Source organism: Schistocerca piceifrons, chromosome 1 (assembly GCF_021461385.2).
Source record: "Schistocerca piceifrons isolate TAMUIC-IGC-003096 chromosome 1, iqSchPice1.1, whole genome shotgun sequence".
Lineage (NCBI taxonomy): Eukaryota > Metazoa > Arthropoda > Insecta > Orthoptera > Acrididae > Schistocerca > Schistocerca piceifrons.
The window spans coordinates 496,235,544-496,260,744 of NC_060138.1; the positions used below are offsets into that span (position 1 = coordinate 496,235,544).

At 41.6% G+C, this 25,201-nt stretch overlaps 1 protein-coding gene across 3 annotated transcripts in view; it reads left to right on the plus strand.

Moving 5' to 3' along the window:
- The window catches only part of LOC124795984 (neurofibromin), a 489,110-nt gene that overhangs the window by 222,021 nt on the left and 241,888 nt on the right, over positions 1 to 25,201 (plus strand). For all 3 annotated transcript variants that reach the window (XM_047260068.1, XM_047260083.1, XM_047260076.1), the window contains one exon: positions 17,874 to 18,038. In XM_047260068.1, coding sequence (XP_047116024.1) covers positions 17,874 to 18,038 — 165 coding nt within the window. The remainder of the gene's footprint in view (positions 1 to 17,873; positions 18,039 to 25,201) is intronic.

Below are 25,201 nucleotides of genomic sequence, written 5' to 3' on the forward strand. Positions count from 1 at the left end.
CCGTGATAGCGTTACGGAGATGTTTAACAAACTCAAGTGCCAGACTCTGCAAGAGAGGCGCTCTGCATCGCGGTGTAGCTTGCTCGCCAGGTTTCGAGAGGGTGCGTTTCTGGATGAGGTATCGAATATATTGCTTCCCCCTACTTATACCTCCCGAGGAGATCATGAATGTAAAATTAGAGAGATTAGAGCGCGCACGGAGGCTTTCAGACAGTTGTTCTTCCCGCGAACCATACGCGACTGGAACAGGAAAGGGAGGTAATGACAGTGGCACGTAAAGTGCCCTCCGCCACACACCGTTGGGTGGCTTGTGGAGTATAAATGTAGATGTAGATGTAGGCTGTGGGTGGATTTCAGTATTTTTAAATCTGAAATTTCTCGCGCTGCTGGAGCACAAATAGAGGCGTGGGGTGATGTCGGGGACATACAACCTCTGTGCGCTGTTGACGACGCGTGCGGCGTGTTCCCGCCGGCCGATGTGGCCGCAGTAAGCTCCCACGTGCATCCTCGGCCTAACCGTAAACAATCCTCTCAGAAACTGCAGCAAAACCCCCAGCAACTTCCTTCGGTGTTTTACGAAACATTCACGCGAGGATTGTTCCCAACGTTGGGCCATGTGTCACAATTGCAAAAAGAAGGGTCATGTGCCTTCCGTTTGCAACTCCAACCGCATACATGGTGTTCATGACCGTGACGCTGATTCTGCTTCTGTGTTGTCTGTCAATTGCACTTCTTCCCTTTCAGGGAAGTTATTCTTCACTGTCCAAATCCTTGGTCAGAATGTTCGCATGCAGGTGAATACCGGTTCTGTTGCCACTATCATTAATTCCAGGCGTATCTTCAGTTGGGTTCTCCACTCCTATCACCTGTCACACGGCAATTACGGACATACAATAAACAGAAGATTTCTCTCTTGGGACAATTTAATGCTGAGGCATCTTATAAATCCATCGTTCGCACTGTACCCATATTTGTGGTCGACCAGAGTAATGCAGAAAATCTCTTTGGTTTCGATGCTTTTCACGTTTTTGGATTCTCAATAGATGAATCTGTCAATATTGTCTCTGATGCTATTCCTTATGCTCGATTTGATTCCTTGTCAATGACATTTTCGTCCCTTTTTTCTCCTGGGTTCGGCCGTGCAAACAACTTTGAAGCTCATGTCACTCTCAAACCCACTGCTCGGCCTAAGTCTTTTCGGGCTCGGCCCATTCCTGTGGCCCTTTGTGATCGGGTAAAACGGGAGCTGGATCGTCTCACTACTTCAGGGGTCTTGCTTCCTGTCACTTCCAGTGAGTGGTCCTCTCCTACCATTGTTGTTGCTAAGCCCAATGGTGATATTCGTCTCTGTGGCGATTTTAAAGCCATTGTAAATGCACAATGCCTCATCGACACTTACCCTATGCCCCGACCTGAGGAATTGTTCACTAACCTTGCGGGTGACCAGTATTTTTCCAAAATTGACCTGGCAGAAGCTTATCATCAACTTCCTCTCGACGCTGCTTCCCGGCAGTTTCTGGTCCTTAACACACCTTTTGGCCTCTATCAATACCAACGATTGCCATTCGGGGTTGCCAGTGCCCCCGCTCTCTTTCAGCGATTCTTGGATCAGTTATTGCTCCCTGTCCCTGGGTGTATAAATTACATGGACAACATTGTTGTCACTGACTCCACCACTGAAGAACATCTTCAGAACCTCCGTACACTTTTTCATGTCTTACAGACTGCCGGTGTTAAGTGTAATCTTCAGAAATCAAAATTTTTTCAGGCATCTATCATGTACTTGGGGTATCAAATCTCTCGGGATGGTATTCATCCGCTTCAGCAAGCTGTCGCTGCGATCGATGCGCTTCCTCGCCCTACATCTGTTAAGGAACTACAGGCCTCCTTGGGGAAAATAGCATACTATCACAAGTTTTTACCGTCTGCTGCTTCGGTGGCTCAGCCGTTGCATCGCCTGTTGCATAAAAACGTGCTTTTTCATTGGTCCGCGTCATGCGATGCTCGGGATCTTGGCATCTCTCATTACTCACAACGCAGCCTTCTCACAGTCATCTCGGTACCAGTATGAGAAAGGATGTCACCAGGACACGTGCCCATGCAGGAACCGGATGACCATCTGTCGGAGCAACTCTACTCGCCTCCCTCTCCTACGGACACAGACACATCGCCCATATCTCCTGTTATATCAGCTGGACTTTCCGAAATGGGCAGATTGGTGCACGGGGCCCCAGCAGATTCGACCCCTAAGCTTCCTGTCATCTCGACCTGTTATCATCGGGGACACTTCCGTCCATACGGGAAGCCTCCTCCTCAAGGCTTTACGGCCAGTCAAACAACACCTATGGACGTTAGCAATCTACAGGCCACCTCCATCAAGACAAGTGCAAAAATTTCAAAGGGGGGAAAAGTGTTGTGACTCGCCAATCATTCAAAGTGCCGCCGCGCAATTACGCGCGTCCTCTCCATGCGGCGCTTTCTGCCAGCCATGCAGCAGCCGCGCCACCTAAGCGGCCAGCCAGCCAGCGACCGCTAAACTTGGACGCAGTGCTCATTTGAATGTTACCGTGTTCACATGTCTTGCTTTGTCAACTTGCTCAGTGACTTAGATGTGTTGTGTCGTTTTGAAATATATGTGTTCAACTTGACATTATAACAGTCTCCACCATGTGGGGCTTATAACCATTTTCCTGTGCTATCTGTTTTACTGTGTTTAGTTCCTGTCTGTAATTCAGTTTGCTTACAAGTCTTGTGCTCAGTCTTTTGAACATGAATCTGAATCTTGCTTGCTTGTATCCCACCGGATGGTTCGAGTGATTGTGAATGGTGGTGCTTGTGGTTGTCGGTATCCTGAATATTGTGGGTGTAGTTCATTTTTCATATGGTGAGGTCCAGGAAATTTAGTGTGTTCTCTGTTCCTGTATCTAATGTGAAGTGAATGTTTGTGTATTAGTTGTTTATGTCCTTGTGTAGCTGTTCTAAATGTACATGTGGTTCATCAGTTAGGCATATTATGTCATTGACGTAATGGTACCATTATATGACTTTTTATTTTTTTGACTTATTACGTGTGTGAAGATCCTGTTCTCTAGGTTGTTCATGAATACGTTGGCTAGTACGACACTAATTGGCGATCCCATTGGCAGGCCTTCATGTTGGGAATAAAATTCTTTGTTGAACGTAATTTGGTGTTTAAGTCTTTGTATGGTGATGTTGATTGTTTCATTAATTGGAATACAAGTGTGCACTGATGTGACATCCAATGGTATGAGGCTTGTTGTGTCTGGTATGTCTACGTTCTTGGTTCTCTCTATTCCTTGCATTGAATTCTCTAGGTTTATGTTGCTTTCAAATGTGCATATGTTGTTTAGTAATGTGTGTGTATGTTGGGCTAGGTGGTATGAGATTAGATTAGATTTACTTTCATTCCAATTGATCCGCATTGAAGAGGTCCTCCAGGATGTGGAACATGTCAGAAAAACAACAATACATGACAAATATTTACAACTAAAACAAACAAGCTAATGTACTATTCACATGTCCCAAGTGGAATGATCGTCATTTTTTAATGAACACTATATGAAAGTTATTTTACAAATACTAATGCACTGAATTTAAAATAAAAAAGTTTTTATTTACTTATAAGGTAATAAACATGTAATACAACTACTATAATACTTATTTGCAATGAACACATTACTGCACTGAAATGGTGCAGAAGTTAGATTGTACTTACACACACACACACACACACATTTACAATGAACACATTACTGCACTGAAATTGCGCAGAAGTTATATTGTACTTATATATATATATATATATATATATATATATATATATATATATATATATATATATATATATATATATATATATATATAAAAAAAACAAAGATGAGGTGACTTACCGAACAAAAGCGCTGGCAGGTCGATAGACACACAAACATACACACAAAATTCAAGCTTTCGCAACAAACTGTTGCCTCATCAGGAAAGAGGGAAGGAGAGGGGAAGACGAAAGGAAGTGGGTTTTAAAGGAGAGGGTAAGGAGTCATTCCAATCCCGGGAGCGGAAAGACTTACCTTAGGGGGAAAAAAGGACAGGTATACACTCGCACACACGCACATATCCATCCACACATACAGACACAAGCAGACATATGTCTGCTTGTTTGTGTGTCTATCGACCTGCCAGCGCTTTTGTTTGGTAAGTTTCATCATCTTTCTTTTTATATATATATATAATGGAAGGAAACATTCCACGTGGGAAAAATTATATATAAATACAAAGATGAGGTGACTTACCGAACAAAAACGCTGGCAGGTCGATAGACACACAAACAAACACAAACATACACACAAAATTCAAGCTTTCGCAACAAATTGTTGCCTCATCAGGAAAGAGGGAAGGAGAGGGGAAGACGAAAGGAAGTGGGTTTTAAAGGAGAGGGTAAGGAGTCATTCCAATCCCGGGAGCGGAAAGACTTACCTTAGGGGGAAAAAAGGACAGGTATACACTCGCACACACGCACATATCCATCCACACATACAGACACAAGCAGACATATTTAAAGACAAAGAGTTTGGGCAGAGATGTCAGTCGAGGCAGAAGTGTAGAGGCAAAGAAGTTGTTGAAAGACAGGTGAGGTATGAGTGGCGGCAACTTGAAATTAGCGGAGATTGAGGCCTGGCGGATGACGAGAAGAGAGGATATACTGAAGGGCAAGTTCCCATCTCCGGAGTTCGGATAGGTTGGTGTTGGTGGGAAGTATCCAGATAACCTGGACGGTGTAACACTGTGCCAAGATGTGCTGGCCGTGCACCAAGGCATGTTTAGCCACAGGGTGATCCTCATTACCAACAAACACTGTCTGCCTGTGTCCATTCATGCGAATGGACAGTTTGTTGCTGGTCATTCCCACATAGAACGCATCACAGTGTAGACAGGTCAGTTGGTAAATCACGTGGGTGCTTTCACACGTGGCTCTGCCTTTGATCGTGTACACCTTCCGGGTTACAGGACTGGAGTAGGTAGTGGTGGGAGGGTGCATGGGACAGGTTTTGCATCGGGGGCGGTTACAAGGATAGGAGCCAGAGGGTAGGGAAGGTGGTTTGGGGATTTCATAGGGATGAACTAACAGGTTACGAAGGTTAGGTGGACGGCGGAAAGACACTCTTGGCGGAGTGGGGAGGATTTCATGAAGGATGGATCTCATTTCAGGGCAGGATTTGAGGAAGTCGTATCCCTGCTGGAGAGCCACATTCAGAGTCTGGTCCAGTCCCGGAAAGTATCCTGTCACAAGTGGGGCACTTTTGTGGTTCTTCTGTGGGGGATTCTGGGTTTGAGGGGACGAGGAAGTGGCTCTGGTTATTTGCTTCTGTACCAGGTCGGGAGGGTAGTTGCGGGATGCGAAAGCTGTTTTCAGGTTGTTGGTGTAATGATTCAGGGATTCCGGACTGGAGCAGATTCGTTTGCCACGAAGACCTAGGCTGTAGGGAAGGGACCGTTTGATGTGGAATGGGTGGCAGCTGTCATAATGGAGGTACTGTTGCTTGTTGGTGGGTTTGATGTGGACAGACGTGTGAAGTTGGCCATTGGACAGGTGGAGGTCAACGTCAAGGAAAGTGGCATGGGATTTGGAGTAGGACCAGGTGAAACTGATGGAACCAAAGGAGTTGAGGTTGGAGAGGAAATTCTGGAGTTCTTCTTCACTGTGAGTCCAGATCATGAAGATGTCATCAATAAATCTGTACCAAACTTTGGGTTGGCAGACTTGGGTAACCAAGAAGGCTTCCTCTAAGCGACCCATGAATAGGTTGGCGTACGAGGGGGCCATCCTGGTACCCATGGCTGTTCCCTTTAATTGTTGGTATGTCTGGCCTTCAAAAGTGAAGAAGTTGTGGGTCAGGATGAAGCTGGCTAAGGTGATGAGGAAAGAGGTTTTAGGTAGGGTGGCAGGTGATCGGCGTGAAAGGAAATGCTCCATCGCAGCGAGGCCCTGGACGTGCGGAATATTTGTGTATAAGGACGTGGCATCAATGGTTACAAGGATGGTTTCCGGGGGTAACAGATTGGGTAAGGATTCCAGGCGTTCAAGGAAGTGGTTGGTGTCCTTGATGAAGGATGGGAGACTGCATGTAATGGGTTGAAGGTGTTGATCTACGTAGGCAGAGATACGTTCTGTGGGGGCTTGGTAACCAGCTACAATGGGGCGGCCGGGATGATTGGGTTTGTGGATTTTAGGAAGAAGGTAGAAGGTAGGGGTGCGGGGTGTCGGTGGGGTCAGGAGGTTGATGGAGTCAGGTGAAAGGTTTTGCAGGGGGCCTAAGGTTCTGAGGATTCCTTGAAGCTCCGCCTGGACATCGGGAATGGGGTTACCTTGGCAAACTTTGTATGTGGTGTTGTCTGAAAGCTGACGCAGTCCCTCAGCCACATACTCCCGACGATCAAGTACCACGGTCGTGGAACCCTTGTCTGCCGGAAGAATGATGATGGATCGGTCAGCCTTCAGATCACGGATAGCCTGGGCTTCAGCAGTGGTGATGTTGGGTGTAGGATTAAGGTTTTTTAAGAAGGATTGAGATGCAAGGCTGGAAGTCAGATATTCCTGGAAGGTTTGGAGAGGGTGATTTTGAGGAAGAGGAGGTGGGTCCCGCTGTGACGGAGGACGGAACTGTTCCAGGCAGGGTTCAATTTGGATGGTGTCTTGAGGAGTCGGATCATTAGGAGTAGGATTAGGATCATTTTTCTTCGTGGCAAAGTGATACTTCCAGCAGAGAGTACCCTACACTCGTACTCTCTGCTGGAAGTATCACTTTGCCACGAAGAAAAATGATCCTAATCCTACTCCTAATGATCCGACTCCTCAAGACACCATCCAAATTGAACCCTGCCTGGAACAGTTCCGTCCTCCGTCACAGCGGGACCCACCTCCTCTTCCTCAAAATCACCCTCTCCAAACCTTCCAGGAATATCTGACTTCCAGCCTTGCATCTCAATCCTTCTTAAAAAACCTTAATCCTACACCCAACATCACCACTGCTGAAGCCCAGGCTATCCGTGATCTGAAGGCTGACCGATCCATCATCATTCTTCCGGCAGACAAGGGTTCCACGACCGTGGTACTTGATCGTCGGGAGTATGTGGCTGAGGGACTGCGTCAGCTTTCAGACAACACCACATACAAAGTTTGCCAAGGTAACCCCATTCCCGATGTCCAGGCGGAGCTTCAAGGAATCCTCAGAACCTTAGGCCCCCTGCAAAACCTTTCACCTGACTCCATCAACCTCCTGACCCCACCGACACCCCGCACCCCTACCTTCTACCTTCTTCCTAAAATCCACAAACCCAATCATCCCGGCCGCCCCATTGTAGCTGGTTACCAAGCCCCCACAGAACGTATCTCTGCCTACGTAGATCAACACCTTCAACCCATTACATGCAGTCTCCCATCCTTCATCAAGGACACCAACCACTTCCTTGAACGCCTGGAATCCTTACCCAATCTGTTACCCCCGGAAACCATCCTTGTAACCATTGATGCCACGTCCTTATACACAAATATTCCGCACGTCCAGGGCCTCGCTGCGATGGAGCATTTCCTTTCACGCCGATCACCTGCCACCCTACCTAAAACCTCTTTCCTCATCACCTTAGCCAGCTTCATCCTGACCCACAACTTCTTCACTTTTGAAGGCCAGACATACCAACAATTAAAGGGAACAGCCATGGGTACCAGGATGGCCCCCTCGTACGCCAACCTATTCATGGGTCGCTTAGAGGAAGCCTTCTTGGTTACCCAAGTCTGCCAACCCAAAGTTTGGTACAGATTTATTGATGACATCTTCATGATCTGGACTCACAGTGAAGAAGAACTCCAGAATTTCCTCTCCAACCTCAACTCCTTTGGTTCCATCAGTTTCACCTGGTCCTACTCCAAATCCCATGCCACTTTCCTTGACGTTGACCTCCACCTGTCCAATGGCCAACTTCACACGTCTGTCCACATCAAACCCACCAACAAGCAACAGTACCTCCATTATGACAGCTGCCACCCATTCCACATCAAACGGTCCCTTCCCTACAGCCTAGGTCTTCGTGGCAAACGAATCTGCTCCAGTCCGGAATCCCTGAATCATTACACCAACAACCTGAAAACAGCTTTCGCATCCCGCAACTACCCTCCCGACCTGGTACAGAAGCAAATAACCAGAGCCACTTCCTCGTCCCCTCAAACCCAGAATCCCCCACAGAAGAACCACAAAAGTGCCCCACTTGTGACAGGATACTTTCCGGGACTGGACCAGACTCTGAATGTGGCTCTCCAGCAGGGATACGACTTCCTCAAATCCTGCCCTGAAATGAGATCCATCCTTCATGAAATCCTCCCCACTCCGCCAAGAGTGTCTTTCCGCCGTCCACCTAACCTTCGTAACCTGTTAGTTCATCCCTATGAAATCCCCAAACCACCTTCCCTACCCTCTGGCTCCTATCCTTGTAACCGCCCCCGATGCAAAACCTGTCCCATGCACCCTCCCACCACTACCTACTCCAGTCCTGTAACCCGGAAGGTGTACACGATCAAAGGCAGAGCCACGTGTGAAAGCACCCACGTGATTTACCAACTGACCTGTCTACACTGTGACGCGTTCTATGTGGGAATGACCAGCAACAAACTGTCCATTCGCATGAATGGACACAGGCAGACAGTGTTTGTTGGTAATGAGGATCACCCTGTGGCTAAACATGCCTTGGTGCACGGCCAGCACATCTTGGCACAGTGTTACACCGTCCGGGTTATCTGGATACTTCCCACCAACACCAACCTATCCGAACTCCGGAGATGGGAACTTGCCCTTCAGTATATCCTCTCTTCTCGTCATCCGCCAGGCCTCAATCTCCGCTAATTTCAAGTTGCCGCCACTCATACCTCACCTGTCTTTCAACAACTTCTTTGCCTCTACACTTCTGCCTCGACTGACATCTCTGCCCAAACTCTTTGTCTTTAAATATGTCTGCTTGTGTCTGTATGTGTGGATGGATATGTGCGTGTGTGCGAGTGTATACCTGTCCTTTTTTCCCCCTAAGGTAAGTCTTTCCGCTCCCGGGATTGGAATGACTCCTTACCCTCTCCTTTAAAACCCACTTCCTTTCGTCTTCCCCTCTCCTTCCCTCTTTCCTGATGAGGCAACAATTTGTTGCGAAAGCTTGAATTTTGTGTGTATGTTTGTGTTTGTTTGTGTGTCTATCGACCTGCCAGCGTTTTTGTTCGGTAAGTCACCTCATCTTTGTATTTATATATATATATATATATATATATATATATATATATATATATATATATATATATATATATATATATATAGACACACACACACACACACAAAAATCAGTTGGTTTTACTGAGAAATTCATCAATGGAGTAGATGGAGTTGGCCACCAATAAATCCTTTAGGCTTCTCTTAAACTGAATTTCATTTGTTGTTAAGCTTTTTATGGCTGCTGGCAAGTTATTGAAAATGTGTGTTCCTGAATAATGCACACCTTTTTGTACAAGACTAAGTAACTTTAAATCCTTGTGAAGATTATTCTTATTTCTAGTATTGATTCCAAGAATTGAGCTGTTGATTTGAAAAAGTGATATTTTTTAATTACAAATTTCATTAAGGAATAAATATATTGGGAAGCAGTAGTTAGTATCCCTAGTTCCCTAAACAGGCTTCTGCAGGATGTTCTTGAGTTCACACTACATATAACTCTTACTGCACGTTTTTGTGCCCAGAAAACTTTGGCTTGGCTTGATGAATTACCCCAAAAAATAATCCCATATCACATTATGGAATGAAAGTAAGCATAGTATGCCAGCTTTCATTTTTATATCCCCTATGTCTGACAAAATTAGCATTGCAAACAGAGATTTGTTAAGACACTTCAACAGTTCTGTGGTGTGCTCTTCCCAGTTGAATTTATTATCAAGCTGTAATCCCAAGAATTTAACACTGTCCACTTCTTCTATCTTCTTGTCATCGTACGTTAGACATATACTCGTGGGACACCCCTTACAAGTTCTGAACTGCATGTAGTGTGTTTTTTCAAAGTTTAGTGACAAAGAATTGGCTAGGAACCAGTGATTAATGTCCACAAATATTTTATTAGCTGATCTTTCTAAGACTACGCTTGATTTGCTATTTATTGCAATGTTTGTATCATCGGCAAACAAAACGAACTTGACATCTGGTAATGTTACTGATGAAAGGTCATTGATATACACAAGAAAAAGTAAGGGCCCCAAAATGGAACCTTGTGGGACCCCACATGTAATTAGTTCCCAGTTGGATGATGCCTGATAGCTTGATACATGTCTCTTTCCTAATAACACCCTTTGTTTCCTGCCAGAGATACAGGGTGTTTCAAAAATGACCGGTATATTTGAAACGGCAATAAAAACTAAACGAGCAGCGATAGAAATACACCGTTTGTTGCAATATGCTTGGGACAACAGTACATTTTCAGGCAGACAAACTTTCGAAATTACAGTAGTTACAATTTTCAACAACAGATGGCGCTGCGGTCTGGGAAAAACTATAGTACGATATTTTCCACATATCCACCATGCGTAGCAATAATATGGCGTAGTCTCTGAATGAAATTACCCGAAACCTTTGACAACGTGTCTGGCGGAATGGCTTCACATGCAGATGAGATGTACTGCTTCAGCTGTTCAATTGTTTCTGGATTCTGGCGGTACACCTGGTCTTTCAAGTGTCCCCACAGAAAGAAGTCACAGGGGTTCATGTCTGGCGAATAGGGAGGCCAATCCACGCCCCCTCTTGTATGTTTTGGATAGCCCAAAGCAATCACACGATCATCGAAATATTCATTCAGGAAATTAAAGACGTCGGCCGTGCGATGTGGCCGGGCACCATCTTGCATAAACCACGAGGTGTTCGCAGTGTCGTCTAAGGCAGTTTGTACCACCACAAATTCACGAAGAATGTCCAGATAGCGTGATGCAGTAATCGTTTCGGATCTGAAAAATGGGCCAATGATTCCTTTGGAAGAAATGGCGGCCCAGACCAGTACTTTTTGAGGATGCAGGGACAATGGCACTGCAACATGGGGCTTTTCGGTTCCCCATATGCGCCAGTTCTGTTTATTGACGAAGCCGTCCAGGTAAAAATAAGCTTCGTCAGTAAACCAAATGCTGCCCACATGCATATCGCCGTCATCAATCCTGTGCACTATATCGTTAGCGAATGTCTCTCGTGCAGCAATGGTAGCGGCGCTGGGGGGTTGCCGCGTTTGAATTTTGTATGGATAGAGGTGTAAACTCTGGCGCATGAGACGATATGTGGACGTTGGCGTCATTTGGACTGCAGCTGCAACACGGCGAACGGAAACCCAAGGCCGCTGTTGGATCACCTGCTGCACTAGCTGCGCGTTGCCCTCTGTGGTTGCCGTACGCGGTCGCCCTACCTTTCCAGCACGTTCATCCGTCACGTTCCCAGTCCGTTGAAATTTTTCAAACAGATCCTTTATTGTATCCCTTTTCGGTCCTTTGGTTACATTAAACCTCCGTTGAAAACTTCGTCTTGTTGCAACAACACTGTGTTCTAGGCGGTGGAATTCCAACACCAGAAAAATCCTCTGTTCTAAGGAATAAACCATGTTGTCTACAGCACACTTGCACGTTGTGAACAGCACATGCTTCCAGCAGAAAGACGACGTACAGAATGGCGCACCCAAAGACTGCGTTCTTCTATATCTTTCACATCACTTGCAGCGCCATCTGTTGTTGAAAATTGTAACTACTGTAATTTCGAAAGTTTGTCCGCCTGAAAATGTACTGTTGTCCCAAGCATATTGCAACAAACGGTGTATTTCTATCGCTGCTCGTTTAGTTTTTATTGCCGTTTCAAATATACCGGTCATTTTTGAAACACCCTGTATAAGATTTGAACCATTTTGCAGCATTTCCTGTTACACTATAATACTCTAATTTACTTAAAAGGATATTGTGATTTACACAGTCAAATGCCTTTGGCAGATCACAAAATATACCAGTTGCCTGCAATTTTTTGTCTAATGAATTAAGCACATTTTCGCTGTAAGTGTAGATAGCCTTCTCAAGATCAGAACCTTTTAGAAATCCAAACTGTGACTTTGACAGTATGTTATTTGAGATAAGATGGTTATAAAGCCGACTGTACATTACTTTTTCGAAAATTTTTGAGAATGCTGGCTACAGTGAAATTGGACGGAAATTTGATGCTATTTCTTTATCTTCCTTCTTAAACAGTGGCTTAACTTCAGCATATTTCAGCCATTCAGGAAATATTCCACTGATAAATGACTGGTTACTTTTTCGATAATTTTTGAGAATGCTGGCAACAGTGAAATTGTTACTTAGCTCAGAATCACATTCTTTAATTAACTTTGTTGATATTTCATCATACCCACTAGATGTTTTTGATTTTAAAGATTTTATGATGGACATTATTTCTGTTGGGGTAGGGAGGGTCAAATTCATATTATGGAAGTTGCTTGAAATTTCTGGTCTGAGGTATTCCATAGCAGCATCTACTGAACCTGACAACCCCATCTTTTCGGTAACAGTTATAAAATGTTTATTAAAAAGTTCTGCAACATTATACACATCTGTCACCAATGTATCATTTACTCTTAATGCTATTTGTTCCTCTTCATGTCTGGTTCTACCGGTCCCCTCCTGCACTATATCCCATATTGTCTTTATTTTGTTATCTGATATGATTATCTTTTCCTTGTAATATATTTGCTTTGACATCCGTATTACAGTCTTTAATATTTTGCAGTATTTCTTGTAATGTGCTATAGCATCAACATCGGAACTGTTTCGGATTGACAGATACAGTTTTCTTTTTGTTTCACAAGATACCCCTATTCCTCGAGTAATCCATGGCTTTTTTGTAGACTTTGCTCTAACCTTGGTAAGTTTTGGGGGAAAACAGTGTTCAAATAAGGTAAGCACTTTATTAGCAAAAGTGTTACATTTTTCATTCATGCCATGAGCACTGTAAACATCAGTACAGTGAATGTCTCTGAGGAGTCTCCTAAAATAATCAATTTTTGGCTTATTGATTACCCTCTTGAGCTCAGATTTAACAAATTTTATATCCTGTTCAGTATTAACATTTAACAGAAGGAACTGCATGTCATGGTCTGAGAGGCCATTGACTATTGGTTTTGTAATATAATTTTGTTCATTGGACTTTTCTATAAAGATATTATCAATGGCTGCTTGTGAGCAAGTGGCTACCCTAGCGGGGAACTTTACAGTGGGAATTAAGTTGAATGATAGTATTACTAACTCAAATAAGTTCTTATTGGGAGAGTCTTTAAGGAAATCTACATTGAAATCACCAGGAACCACTACTTCTTTGTTTTTGGTTGTTAAATGGGCCAGTACAGCTTCAAGGTGGTTTACATACAGATTAAAGTTACCTGCAGGTGCTCGATATACACTTAATATTATGAAGGATTTTTTGTGAAATTCTAATTCTGTTGCACATGCTTCCATATGCTGTTCTAGGCAAAATTGATGAATGTCCATGTTCTTAAATTTATGACAGTTCCTAATGAATGTGGCAACTCCTCCTTTCTCCATTTCTGATCTACAAAAGTGAGATGCTAACCTAAACCCTCTAACACTTAAAAGTTCTATACCAGTGGTCACATGATGTTCAGAGTGGCAGATTATGTCAGCTGGGTTTGAAGACTCTAATTCATCTATGCAGATAGTTAATTCATTAATTTTATTTTGGAGTAGTTCTGAAGTTGATGATCGGCCTCAACGCTCTATGGGCGATTGCGACAAATTTATAACGCTTACAGTGAATTGCTGTTTGTGCTTAATGAGAAGTATTTTCACGCAGTTGCTGAGTGTAGCAGATGCATGGCGCTTCAGACAACAGATATAGGAAGTGGCGCCGCACTGTGGCAATTTCGTCAACTACTTAAACCGTTGTCTCTAGTGAGTTCCGTGTAGCGTGGCCACATGTGTTTCAGCTGTTGTTATTTAGTATTACTGATCTTGAAAAATGTAAGTTATCAACTTTACATAAATATTGTAGGATGTGTATAATATTGATGTACTTCTGGATGAAAAATGGTTATTGTAGACATAGCTCTTACAGTTTGTGAGCATAAACATTACAAATTTGACAACTTAGGCATACACAACAAAACTGTTGTTAGCTTAGATCATGAAACCTGCAGCATTTTATGGAAAGAACAGGCATGCTGTTGCTCCAGATGAGGAATATGTGTCAACAAATAGGGAAACAACAATCAGCAGTTCTGTAGATGGTAAGGTATGTTGCTTTTATCTCTGGGCTGTATTGCAGCATTATTAATACTGTTTCTGCCTTAGTGATTTTAAAAAGACGCTAAGAAGTATAAGTTTTGACACTTTCAGAACCAAATAGTCAAGAGGATGTCAGTGTTCCTGATGTAGAGAATACTTCAGCTGCTTCAGCATTATGTGAAACCACTAGGCGAAAACCAGTTTGGAGAAATATTAGTAATGGCAACAGTGCTCATGACATACCACAGTGGCTAGGTTCAATTCATGAGTCTACTTCAATCCAGGAACCTGTTGAATATTTCAAATATTTCTTTGACACTCAACTTCTCAAACATATTACTGAACAGACAAATCTATATTCTATTCAGAAGAATCCAGCTAAACCTCTCCAGCTGTCTGTCAGTGTACTGGAGCAATACATAGGAACAGCATTGTATGTGTCACTTGTTAGTGTACTACATACTTGATTATATTGGCATACTTCATTTAGTGATCCTTTTGTGTCAGATATGATGAGTTGAGACAGTTGGTAAGATATAAAGGCCATACTCCATTTCAATGACAACACCAAAATGGCTAATGTAGGTGCAAACAAAGACAAGCTTTTCAAGCTTAGGCCATTAATAAATAGTTTGCTCAAAAAATTCAACAACCTACGTATTAATAGGATGCTATGTGTTGATGAGCAGATGGTGCCATTCGAGGGAATGTCTAACTTCAAACAGTACATGACAAAGAAATCTCACAAATGGGGGTATAAATTATATATATTGAGTGATTGGAAAGGAATTTGTACACTTTTGAAGTGTATTGTGGGAAACATGACCCTTTACCAGGAATGCAAGATTTTGGGGTTAATGCCAATGTCGTTTTGCGCCTTTGTAAGGTCATTCCCCAACAACGGAACCACTTGTACTTTGACAATTGGTTTACAACAATTCCACTCCTTTCATAGCTTGCTTGCATGGAGATCTTTTGTTCAGGGACTGTCAGAGCCAACAGGTTGCCTGGATGTGTGTTGGCAACTGACAAAGATTTGGAAAAAAAAGGGCAAGAGGCGCGTACGATGAACAGGAGGCAGATATTGACGGTCAATGTGTGTGTGTTATCAAATGGTTTGGTAACAGGTCTGCAGTACTTGCATTTACATTTTATGCTGCAGAACCACTAAATAAGGTGAAACGATGGGATAGAAATACCAAAACAAAAATTGAAGTTGTCTGTCCATCAATTATTTGCCTCTACAACAAGTTTATGCACTATGCAGAATCAACATCAGATCAAAGAAGTACTACCTGCAGTTGCTTTTTCACTTCCTTGACATGGTGGTAGTAAATGCATGGCTATTGTACAGAAGGGACAGTGACTCCATTGGGATTCCCAAAAATAAGCAGAGGCCACTTTGTCAGTTCAAAGCTGGCGTAGCAGTTGCCCTATGCAGAATGAACAAAGACATAAGTGGAAGGAAGAGGGGAGGACCTTGAAGTATAGAATGCAGACTATGCAAAGAAGAAAAAAGTATGACATGCATCTAAACCAATTCCTCAACAGGTTGTTTGCCAGGATAATGTTGGCCATTGGCCAGTTGTGTTGGAGAAGAGAGGTAATGCAAAATGCCAAACTGCTAAGGTAGTCCATCAATTGTTTGCCAGAAGTGTAGTGTTCATTTGTGCATTGAAAAAGAAAAGGAACTGTTTCCTGGACTTTCATAAGAAATAATAACCATGCAAGTCAAGGGTTTCAGCTTCGTAAATACTTCCATATAAGTAATTATTCACTAGCCAATACTGGATTCACCCATATCCCTAGATGCCTAATGTAATATATATATATATATATATATATATATATATATATATATATATATATATATATATATATATATATATATATATATATATATATATATATATATATATATATATATATATATATATAAAAAAAACAAAGATGAGGTGACTTACCGAACGAAAGTGCTGGCAAGTCGATAGACACACAAACATACACACGAAATTCAAGCTTTCGCAACAAACTGTTGCCTCGTCAGGAAAGAGGGAAGGAGAGGGGAAGACGAAAGGAAGTGGGTTTTAAGGGAGAGGGTAAGGAGTCATTCCAACCCCGGGAGCAGAAAGACTTACCTTAGGGGGGAAAAAAGGACAGGTATACACTCGCACACACGCACATATCCATCCACACATACAGACACAAGCGTGGAATGTTTCCTTCTCTATATATATATATATATATATATATATAATGGAAGGAAACATTCCACGTGGGAAAAATTATATATAAAAACAAAGATGAGGTGACTTACCGAACAAAAGCGCTGGCAGGTCGATAGACACACAAACAAACACAAACATACACACAAAATTCAAGCTTTCGCAACAGGCTGTTGCCTCATCAGGAAAGAGGGAAGGAGAGGGGAAGACGAAAGGAAGTGGGTTTTAAGGGAGAGGGTAAGGAGTCATTCCAATCCCGGGAGCGGAAAGACTTACCTTAGGGGGAAAAAAGGACAGGTATACACTCGCACACACGCACATGTCCATCCACACATCTGTATGTCCTCCAGAAATACTAATTTTTTATCTATGTATTCCTTTTCATTCATAATCATGGAATGCCAACTTAGTGCTCACCACATCTTGTGCAGTAAAAAGGAATTTATAAAGAAATAAATTACATTAATATGTATGTGCAGTGTCCTCGGAATCCAAAAGTATATGCAAAACTTTTTGACACCCCAAAAAAAACAAGTTTTTAAAAATCAAGGGATGTGTTAAATTGCTGACGAAATTTACGTTTACATCATTTGGTTGACAGGCTGTCAGTGCAGGACACTATAGAGTTGCTTCTGCAAAACCACATAATGTAAAATCATGGTTAGAAGCAAAAACTTTCTTTAGGCCTCACTTTGTTAAATCAATTATAACCTAAAATATTTTCAGTTTTTACAGTTTTTAATTAAAAAAATTACCCACTGTTGATGACACAGAGGTGTTGAAACATGTTTGGGTAAAAAGAAAACGCAGTGTGTGAGCAAAAAGGCAGAACCCCTATCCTATTATTTAATGGAAATGCAGAAAGAAAAGACGTGAGCTGCAGATCCAAAAGACGAATATCCTGTAGATTTTGGCAGTGTCAACTGGCCACTACTAGCACCTTTTTTTGTATTTGTTCCAGCTAACAACATCAGTACTATTTTTAATTGCTTTATTTCTGTCGTGGTTGACATTTTTGGCACATCCTCTTGCTTCAGCAGAATTATTCGACCCTGTTTTTCTTGCTACATTCTGGAAATTTTGTTATTAAAATTACGTGGAAGATGTGAATTATCTGTCATTTGGTTTACATGTTATATTACATATCTTCTGCATTGGGTAATTGTAATGCATCTCATTCCAATATATGCTTTTATTGGAAGCATCTTAGAACTTTGTCTGGGGATTCAAAGCATAATATTAATATATTTCTACTACTATTGTATTGCGAGTGTACTAAACGTAATGGTTATTATTTTCAGGGAAATCGTAAAATAATATTTATTGAAGCACCTGCAAGACTAAATGATTTCATAGAACCTGATCAACAGAAACTTCCTGGGGCTACCCTATCCCTTGACGAAGATCTGAAGGTCTTCAATAACGCCTTAAAGCTCTCTCATAAGGACACTAAAGTTGCTATTAAGGTAAGATACTTTTATGAAGTTAAAAAATAAACAATTTAATTAATGAAATGTGGTTTGAGTATACACTTGTTTGTAATAATCATGTAAGGCTGTTGCCAATTACGTGCTTTAAAAAATGAATTGTTTCTCTCTACTTTACTTTCATTATTTGCGTGTTCCATGGGCCACAATTGCAACCTCTTGCTGAGATACACTGGTAAGCCAAAACATTATGACCACAGCCCGCCACAATGTTGGATGCCACCTGATGGTGTTGCAGGTATGGGATGCAGTAATGAAAGTATGTAAGTGGAGCAGACACAGATGGGGGATCACCCTAGTGAAGAAGTGGGCTGCAAATGGGGAAATCTATTGAGATAAGTGACTTTGACTGAGGGCAAATTATTATTAGACAGAGCCTTGAACAAGTATCTCAGAAACAGTGCAGCTGGTCAAGTGTTCAAATGCTACTGTCGTGAGCAACTACAGAGACAGGTAGAAGATCAGTGAAACAACCACTAGGCGCTAAATGGTTGGACGTCCATGACTTGTCACAGAACGTGGGGTGCTGCTCCGTAAGGTAGGGTAGATGGCAATCTGTGGAATCTCTGCCAAAAGAACACAATGCTGTTGCATGCACAAGTGTTTCAGAACACACCATTTATTGTACGTTGTTGGACATGGAGCTCTGCAGCAAACCACCCCTATGTGTTCACATATTGACCAATGATATCATTAACTGCGATTGCAGTGGCCATGTGACCTATGGGATTCAATCATCAAGCAACGGAAACGTGTCGGCTCTTCGGGTGGCTACATTTTTTCTACACTAGGTTGACGGTTGTCTCCACAAACACCATCATCAATGGTAATGGTGGCTAGAAAAGTGCAATGCACCAGACACAGGCTGGTGGGAGCAGTATTATGCTATGGGAGACATTCTCCCGCACTTGCATGGGACCTGTGGTGGTAATTGAAGACATGCTGATAGGTGCAAGCCACCTGCATTCCTTCATGCTTGATGTCTTCCCCAACAGCAATGTCATCATTCAGCAGTATAACTATCCGTGTCTCAGAGCCAGAACCTGCTACAGTGGTTTGAGGAGCATCACAGTGAACTCACGTTGATGCCCCGGCAGCCAAATTCGCATGCTATAAATACTGTGGAACCCATCTGGGCCGCTGCTGGGCACCATCACGGCATATGCAAATCAGTGGCCCATTATTTACAAGCATTATGTGACCTGTGCATGGACCTCTAATGCCACCACAAAAATCTACGAACAAACAGTCAGATCCCATACACAGAATCAGTGATGTATTTTGTTCCAAAGAAGGAGAAACATGTTATTGAACAGGTGGTCATAATGTTTTGGCTCATCAGTGTATGTTAACTTCTTAAGCTAAAGTAATACACAACCATGAAACTACAACAAAAGTCTTTAACAGAACTTTAATTAAATCATTTTCTTAAGTAGGTATGATCAGTACTATTTTGTTAATCGTTTCTCATACAGCTGTTTTGCAACTATTTATGTATTTGGGATACCTGTTCCTTAGAAGGGGCTTGGAAATTTGTCAATTAAAGTAAGCTAGTACACCTTGGGTATGGTTGTCAGATGCATTACTATCACGTAAAAGTTCTTTGTATGTCAGTGAAAGAGTGTTGAGAGTAATGGACTGAAGGAAATAAGACAGTGGTTTCAGACTAAGGTCTAGAGCTATAGAACCCGAAGAGTGTTAATAGAGTTGGATGAGGAGTTAAATAACATTGAATGGAGTACAGTATAGTTATCACAAATGCAGAAAAAATACCGAACAGAATTAAAATCAGAACATTGGAGGAGTAAACTCAAACTGCACTATTCTTCTTTGGCTCATCAGTGTAGAAGTGTGCAGAGGAACAACAAAGTGAAAAATCTGTGAAATACATCTATTTATAAATAAAAGCTGACTTAAGAATTTTCCTTTGTGTGAGACCACTTGTACAAGGTTCATGTGCAAATTTGAAGTTCTAGATTTGCATATTTTACTGTCCATGTCACTTCTGCATAGTCTTTCATTGATTCCATTAGTACCCATTTGTATTGTGATGTGAAATTCGAACATTCACGGTTGCCACAATAGACTTGTACAGTTCTCGTCAATTGTAGGCTTAAACTTAATTGTGATCAGGGTGTATACGACCCGGGACAACCAGAAGATCCGGGAAAAACCCAGTAATTTTTTCATCTGGGAGAAAACCAGGAAAAACTCAGGGAATTTTTAGAATTCCAGGAAAAAAAACAAAAATAAAACTTAAGTTGCAATGGAAATGTGCCATATACAACAACAAAACACAGTACCCATACAAGTGTCTGCTAACAGCAAAATGTGTCAAAGGCTTTAGGAAGATTACGCAGTGCTTCATAACAACAAATTGCTTCCGATGAGCGTGACGTCACAACTGTTTACCTTAGATTCGTTTGAGCAGTTGTGAATGGGCTCTTGCGCATGCGCTGTTGAGTTGTGTATGAGTAGTACCTTCTCCCGCTTATGGATACGGAAGTGTGGCTGTTAGCTGTACAACCAGTAGCAGCAAACAGCCAGATACTACCTAGAAAAATTTTATTAGCGCACCCAGGCTGCTAGCTTCAGCCATGCGCAGCAGGCCTGGATCTAGGGGGTGGGAAGGTAGAGGGCATTTGATATTGATGCTGTAGTGTTATAAAAATGACCATTTGTGCCAAAACAGTCTCGTTAATTTGATGTATGTTACAATGGTTGCAATATTAGAAAGGCCTATTTCATTTTATCTAGCAGATAGTTACAAAACAGACGTAATCAGACCGAGAAACCACACCAGTCTTGGGTACTATTTGTATTAACAGCTTTTTCAGTATAAGATAACGACATTTCGATTTTTCATTTAGTAAAACATTTGACGAACTTTGATGGTGTAATAGATTCTTTCACAAGCTGTAGCAAGATAGAGAGAAAAAAATGCTAGGACCTAAAGATTGAAGAAATGTATACTGCCTTGCTTGTTTCTTGTCTTTACTGTTTTTATGTATCCTATATTTAATTTTATGTCACACAAAACTACAAGTTATTAGCTAACACGCAAACCTGTCCCAAATATAGTCTGGCATCCATTACACATTTGAATTCCACAGACTGAAATACAGTTATGTGCAATAGAATAATACTGTGTGAAGAGGCATGGCACAGCACTTTGGCACACCCAAGACCAAATAACATATCTTACATGTCCTCAAACATATATGTTTTATGTATCAGACTCTTCAGAAAGATGTGTGCTACAAAATGAACATATTTTTGAAAAATCCTATCTCAAACGCTTGCGGGAGGGAGTGAGGGGAACTAGCTTATTGCCCCAGTTTGGAAATATTGTAAATCAGGGGTTGATGTGCAGAGCAATCTGAGTTGTAGTGGGGAGATGGGTAGTCTCCACCTGACCCCTCTTTATGTTTAGTAATATTGCTGTTTCTTCTTCATTTACTGCTCTCGCGTCAAATATAAACAGAACGGATTTGTGTGGCTGGTAGCTATCAAGTGAATTCACATGATTACGGAAGACTAAAATGTGTTATTAGCATTAATCACCTTGCAGAACAATTAAGCTTTTTTTGTCAGTTTGCTAGAGAAATTTGGCTTTTATTGCTCTTTTCCACTGAGGCAGTCAATTTATTTGAAACAAAAAGTTTAATTCCACACTGTTGACTAGTTTCAACTGTTTGCATCATTACAAGTGCATGTTTTCGTCTTCTAGTACATATGGCATTGTGCCCTAATAAAGAACCAAACATGAGATAATACAATAACGGTACTCCAAAAATTTACGTCCTGACAGGCACACTGAAAAGCCCACTTCTTTGTCGAGGCTTGCTTCATTGGGAATCTGGACATTTGGAGGTGCATTTTAAGCCGGATCATGCGTGTTAGTTTGGTTCATGAAATTCCGATGCTCTTGGAGTATACTCTGATGTCTTGTTTCTTTTATGACATAATGTAAGATCTTTTAATGTTTCACATGTACAAACATACAGGCTTCCTACGTCATCATAGCTGCGCAAGCGCAGTAACGCCTGTTATCTGGTGCTCTGTGGCAACTGCTGGAACAAACCTGTTTTTAACAGGTCGCGGGAAAATATTGCGAATGTAATTTGAAAAGCGTTACTTTCGAAGTAAATTTCTCTTTACGCAAGATGAACTATGTGTGAGGATGTACAATGAATTTCTTAAATCACAAAGTGTTCGACTCTCATTTAAAAATCAACTCTTTGATGGCGAGCCAGTTAGAAGAATTTCAAGCCCAGAAGATCAGATATGTATGTCGTAGTTAAAAATTTTACTGGCACATTTGTATGATGTATCTTAAAGTGTAACGCGCACAATAAAGATCAACGTTATATATATGTGAAAGCTTAGCTTCTCTTGCAGCTTATTAATCTTCGAGACCAATATTATATGTGAAAGATTTGCTTTTCTTGTAGCAATCCTACGTATATTTATTTAAACCATTAACTTTTCCTATTTGTGTGTTTGTGCTACTTAACAGTGATGTTGCTATTGGCTGAATACATCATGTGTCCTGTGCTCTGAATATACGCTGTCATCGGCTGGCAAATTCACATGACATGAGCTATTAATGGCTTACAAAGGTGCATCGCAATCTCAGTTTCGATGCTTCGGAAAGTACCATGTGGTGTTTAGTGGAATTTAAATTTAAATAATATGAAAATTGCAGCATACATGTTACTGCACATCAAAGATCTTTCCAAAATGTGTTTTTTCCCCGAGTTTAGTTTTCTAAAGTGCTTGGAAATTCTACACTGGTGTATAAAACCATAACCATTCAAAGGATTGATAAGTTTTACAGTTCCGACAGAAAGTATGCTGACACTTAACATGGAAAAAGTGTATTTTTAACCGGGAAATCCAGGAAAAATCTGGGATTTTTTTTTTCCTTCTTTTCCGCATATACACACCGACGATATTAAAAAATTTTTGAGAATAGTAGGCATATTCTCATTTAAAACAGTCGTTTTCTAACTTCATTGTACAATTACATGAGGAATAGGTTATTTTTGAGAATTTTCAGTTGCTTACAAAACTATATTTTAGTAAGTTACAAGAATGAGAGTTTTTGAAATGTAACTTGTTTCACAGCAAGTCAGCATTTATGGTTCACAGTTACTGCTGACAAATACATCACTTATGAATTTCATTCTATTTCAGTGCAAATGAGGATGTGTTATGGAAAATTTTCAGAAGTTTCCATTATCCTGTGCAATCTAATTTGTTGTAAATCGGTGTGATTTACTTAGTGTAGCAGATATTTTAATGTACATATTGTGTTACACCTAGCTTCCCCTTAAAAACGAGTATATAGTATCTACATTTATTGTAAATTAGTTCCACTTTCAAGTTTGCCAACAACAATAACTGACTGCAAAAAGTTTTAGGAAACTAGTAAATTGTACCTCAGGTTTTTCTGTTGCCTTAATAGAACTGTAACACATTGCACCAGCCAAAATGCAGCCCCACTGTAAATGCTACTCTCAAACATGGGATGAGTTGGTTGATGTTCGTAAGCAGCTGGAAGTCATCCTGATTACTGTCAAATGATTGGCATCTTCTTTGAATCGGCTTGTTGGAAGAGCTCCCAAGAGTTGTGTGCCTACAGTACTCATACCAGAGGTACCTCAAGTGCTATCCTCTTCTGTAGACGTGACTGCCAGTGGCACGTCAGTGGTAAATCTGGATATCCTGTACATGGTGGACAGAGAACAGGGAGGACTCAGCATGTTGTATCTATCCCCCTAACCAAAACATTTGAGGTGCTGTCTTTCACTGAAACTGAAACAGAGCCATCAGGACTCACTTCACAAGTTTAGTCAGTTTCAAAAACATGCAAAAGCAAGAGAGTAGGGGTGTATTAATCATCAGCAGTTCAAACATACTGCAAATGATGATATCCCTTAGGGAAATGGCATCAAGAGACACAGAAAAGGACACCAGGTGGACTCATTCAGATGTTGAAGGGGTCATTCAGTAAGGAAACAGGGTGTAACCAGTTGCAGATTGTGGCACACATTTGAACAAATGAGCCTTGTCATTTGGGCTCTGAGGTCATACATGAATTATTCCAGTGACTGGCAGAGAAAATTGAGAACACCAGGCTTGTTCATGTAGTTTCATCAAAGCTGACGTCTTGCCTCGTAGTCCTTTGGTCCTTTGGTTCTGAGTTGAGTGGTAAGACTGAACCAGAGTCTTCAAAAGTTTTGTGGTAAGCTAGGCAGAGACTTCCTGGATATGCGTCATACGGCTGAGAACTGTAGGGTCCCCCTAAATGGGTCAGGTGTGCACTACACTTCAGAGACTGCTACTCGGGCAGCTGACTGTGTGTGGGGTGTACACAAGGTTTTTTAGATTAGGCAACTCTCAAATCCAGATAATGACAGTGGTAGGAAACCCAGAAGTACCAGTGTAGGATTGAAAGAAATGCCTCCCACAGGTGAAAGTATTAAAATCCTAATAATTAAATGCCAAAGCATTCACAACACAGTGCCGGAGTTTGAAGCACACCTGAAAGGCAGTGAAGCTCACATAATACTTGGTACAGAAAGCTGGTTTAAACCTGGAATTGATAGCAATGAGATTTTTGGAGAAAATTTAAGTGTATATTGAAAGGATAGGCAAATGGGGAATGGAGGTGGTGTATTTAATTGAAGCAGACAAGAAACTGGGTGAGACTCAGTATCAGGGGTGGGCATAAAATGGTAACTGGATTCTTGTATCACCCACTAAACTCATCTCCTGATGTGACCGAAAACTTTAGAGAAAACCTCATTTCACTTGTTCCCCAATCATACTGTAATTGTCAGTGGACATTTTAATCATCTAACAATTAATTGAGAAAATTACTGTTTTGTTAAAGTGCGCATCATATATCTTGGCGGCCGAGTTTAGGTTCGTTCTGCGCATCTGACGTCACAAAACACAGTCAGCCAATGAACAGAGAACGACGTTGCCAGATCTCGACAGCAGTGCAGAGCACGGACGAGTGTCTTCAGTTTTAGAAACGTTCAGTCATAAATAAAGTAATAGAACAAAAGCAATGTCTTGATAGCAGACTTTCTTTTACAGAAAGTTTGGAAAAAGCATTCTTTATACCAATT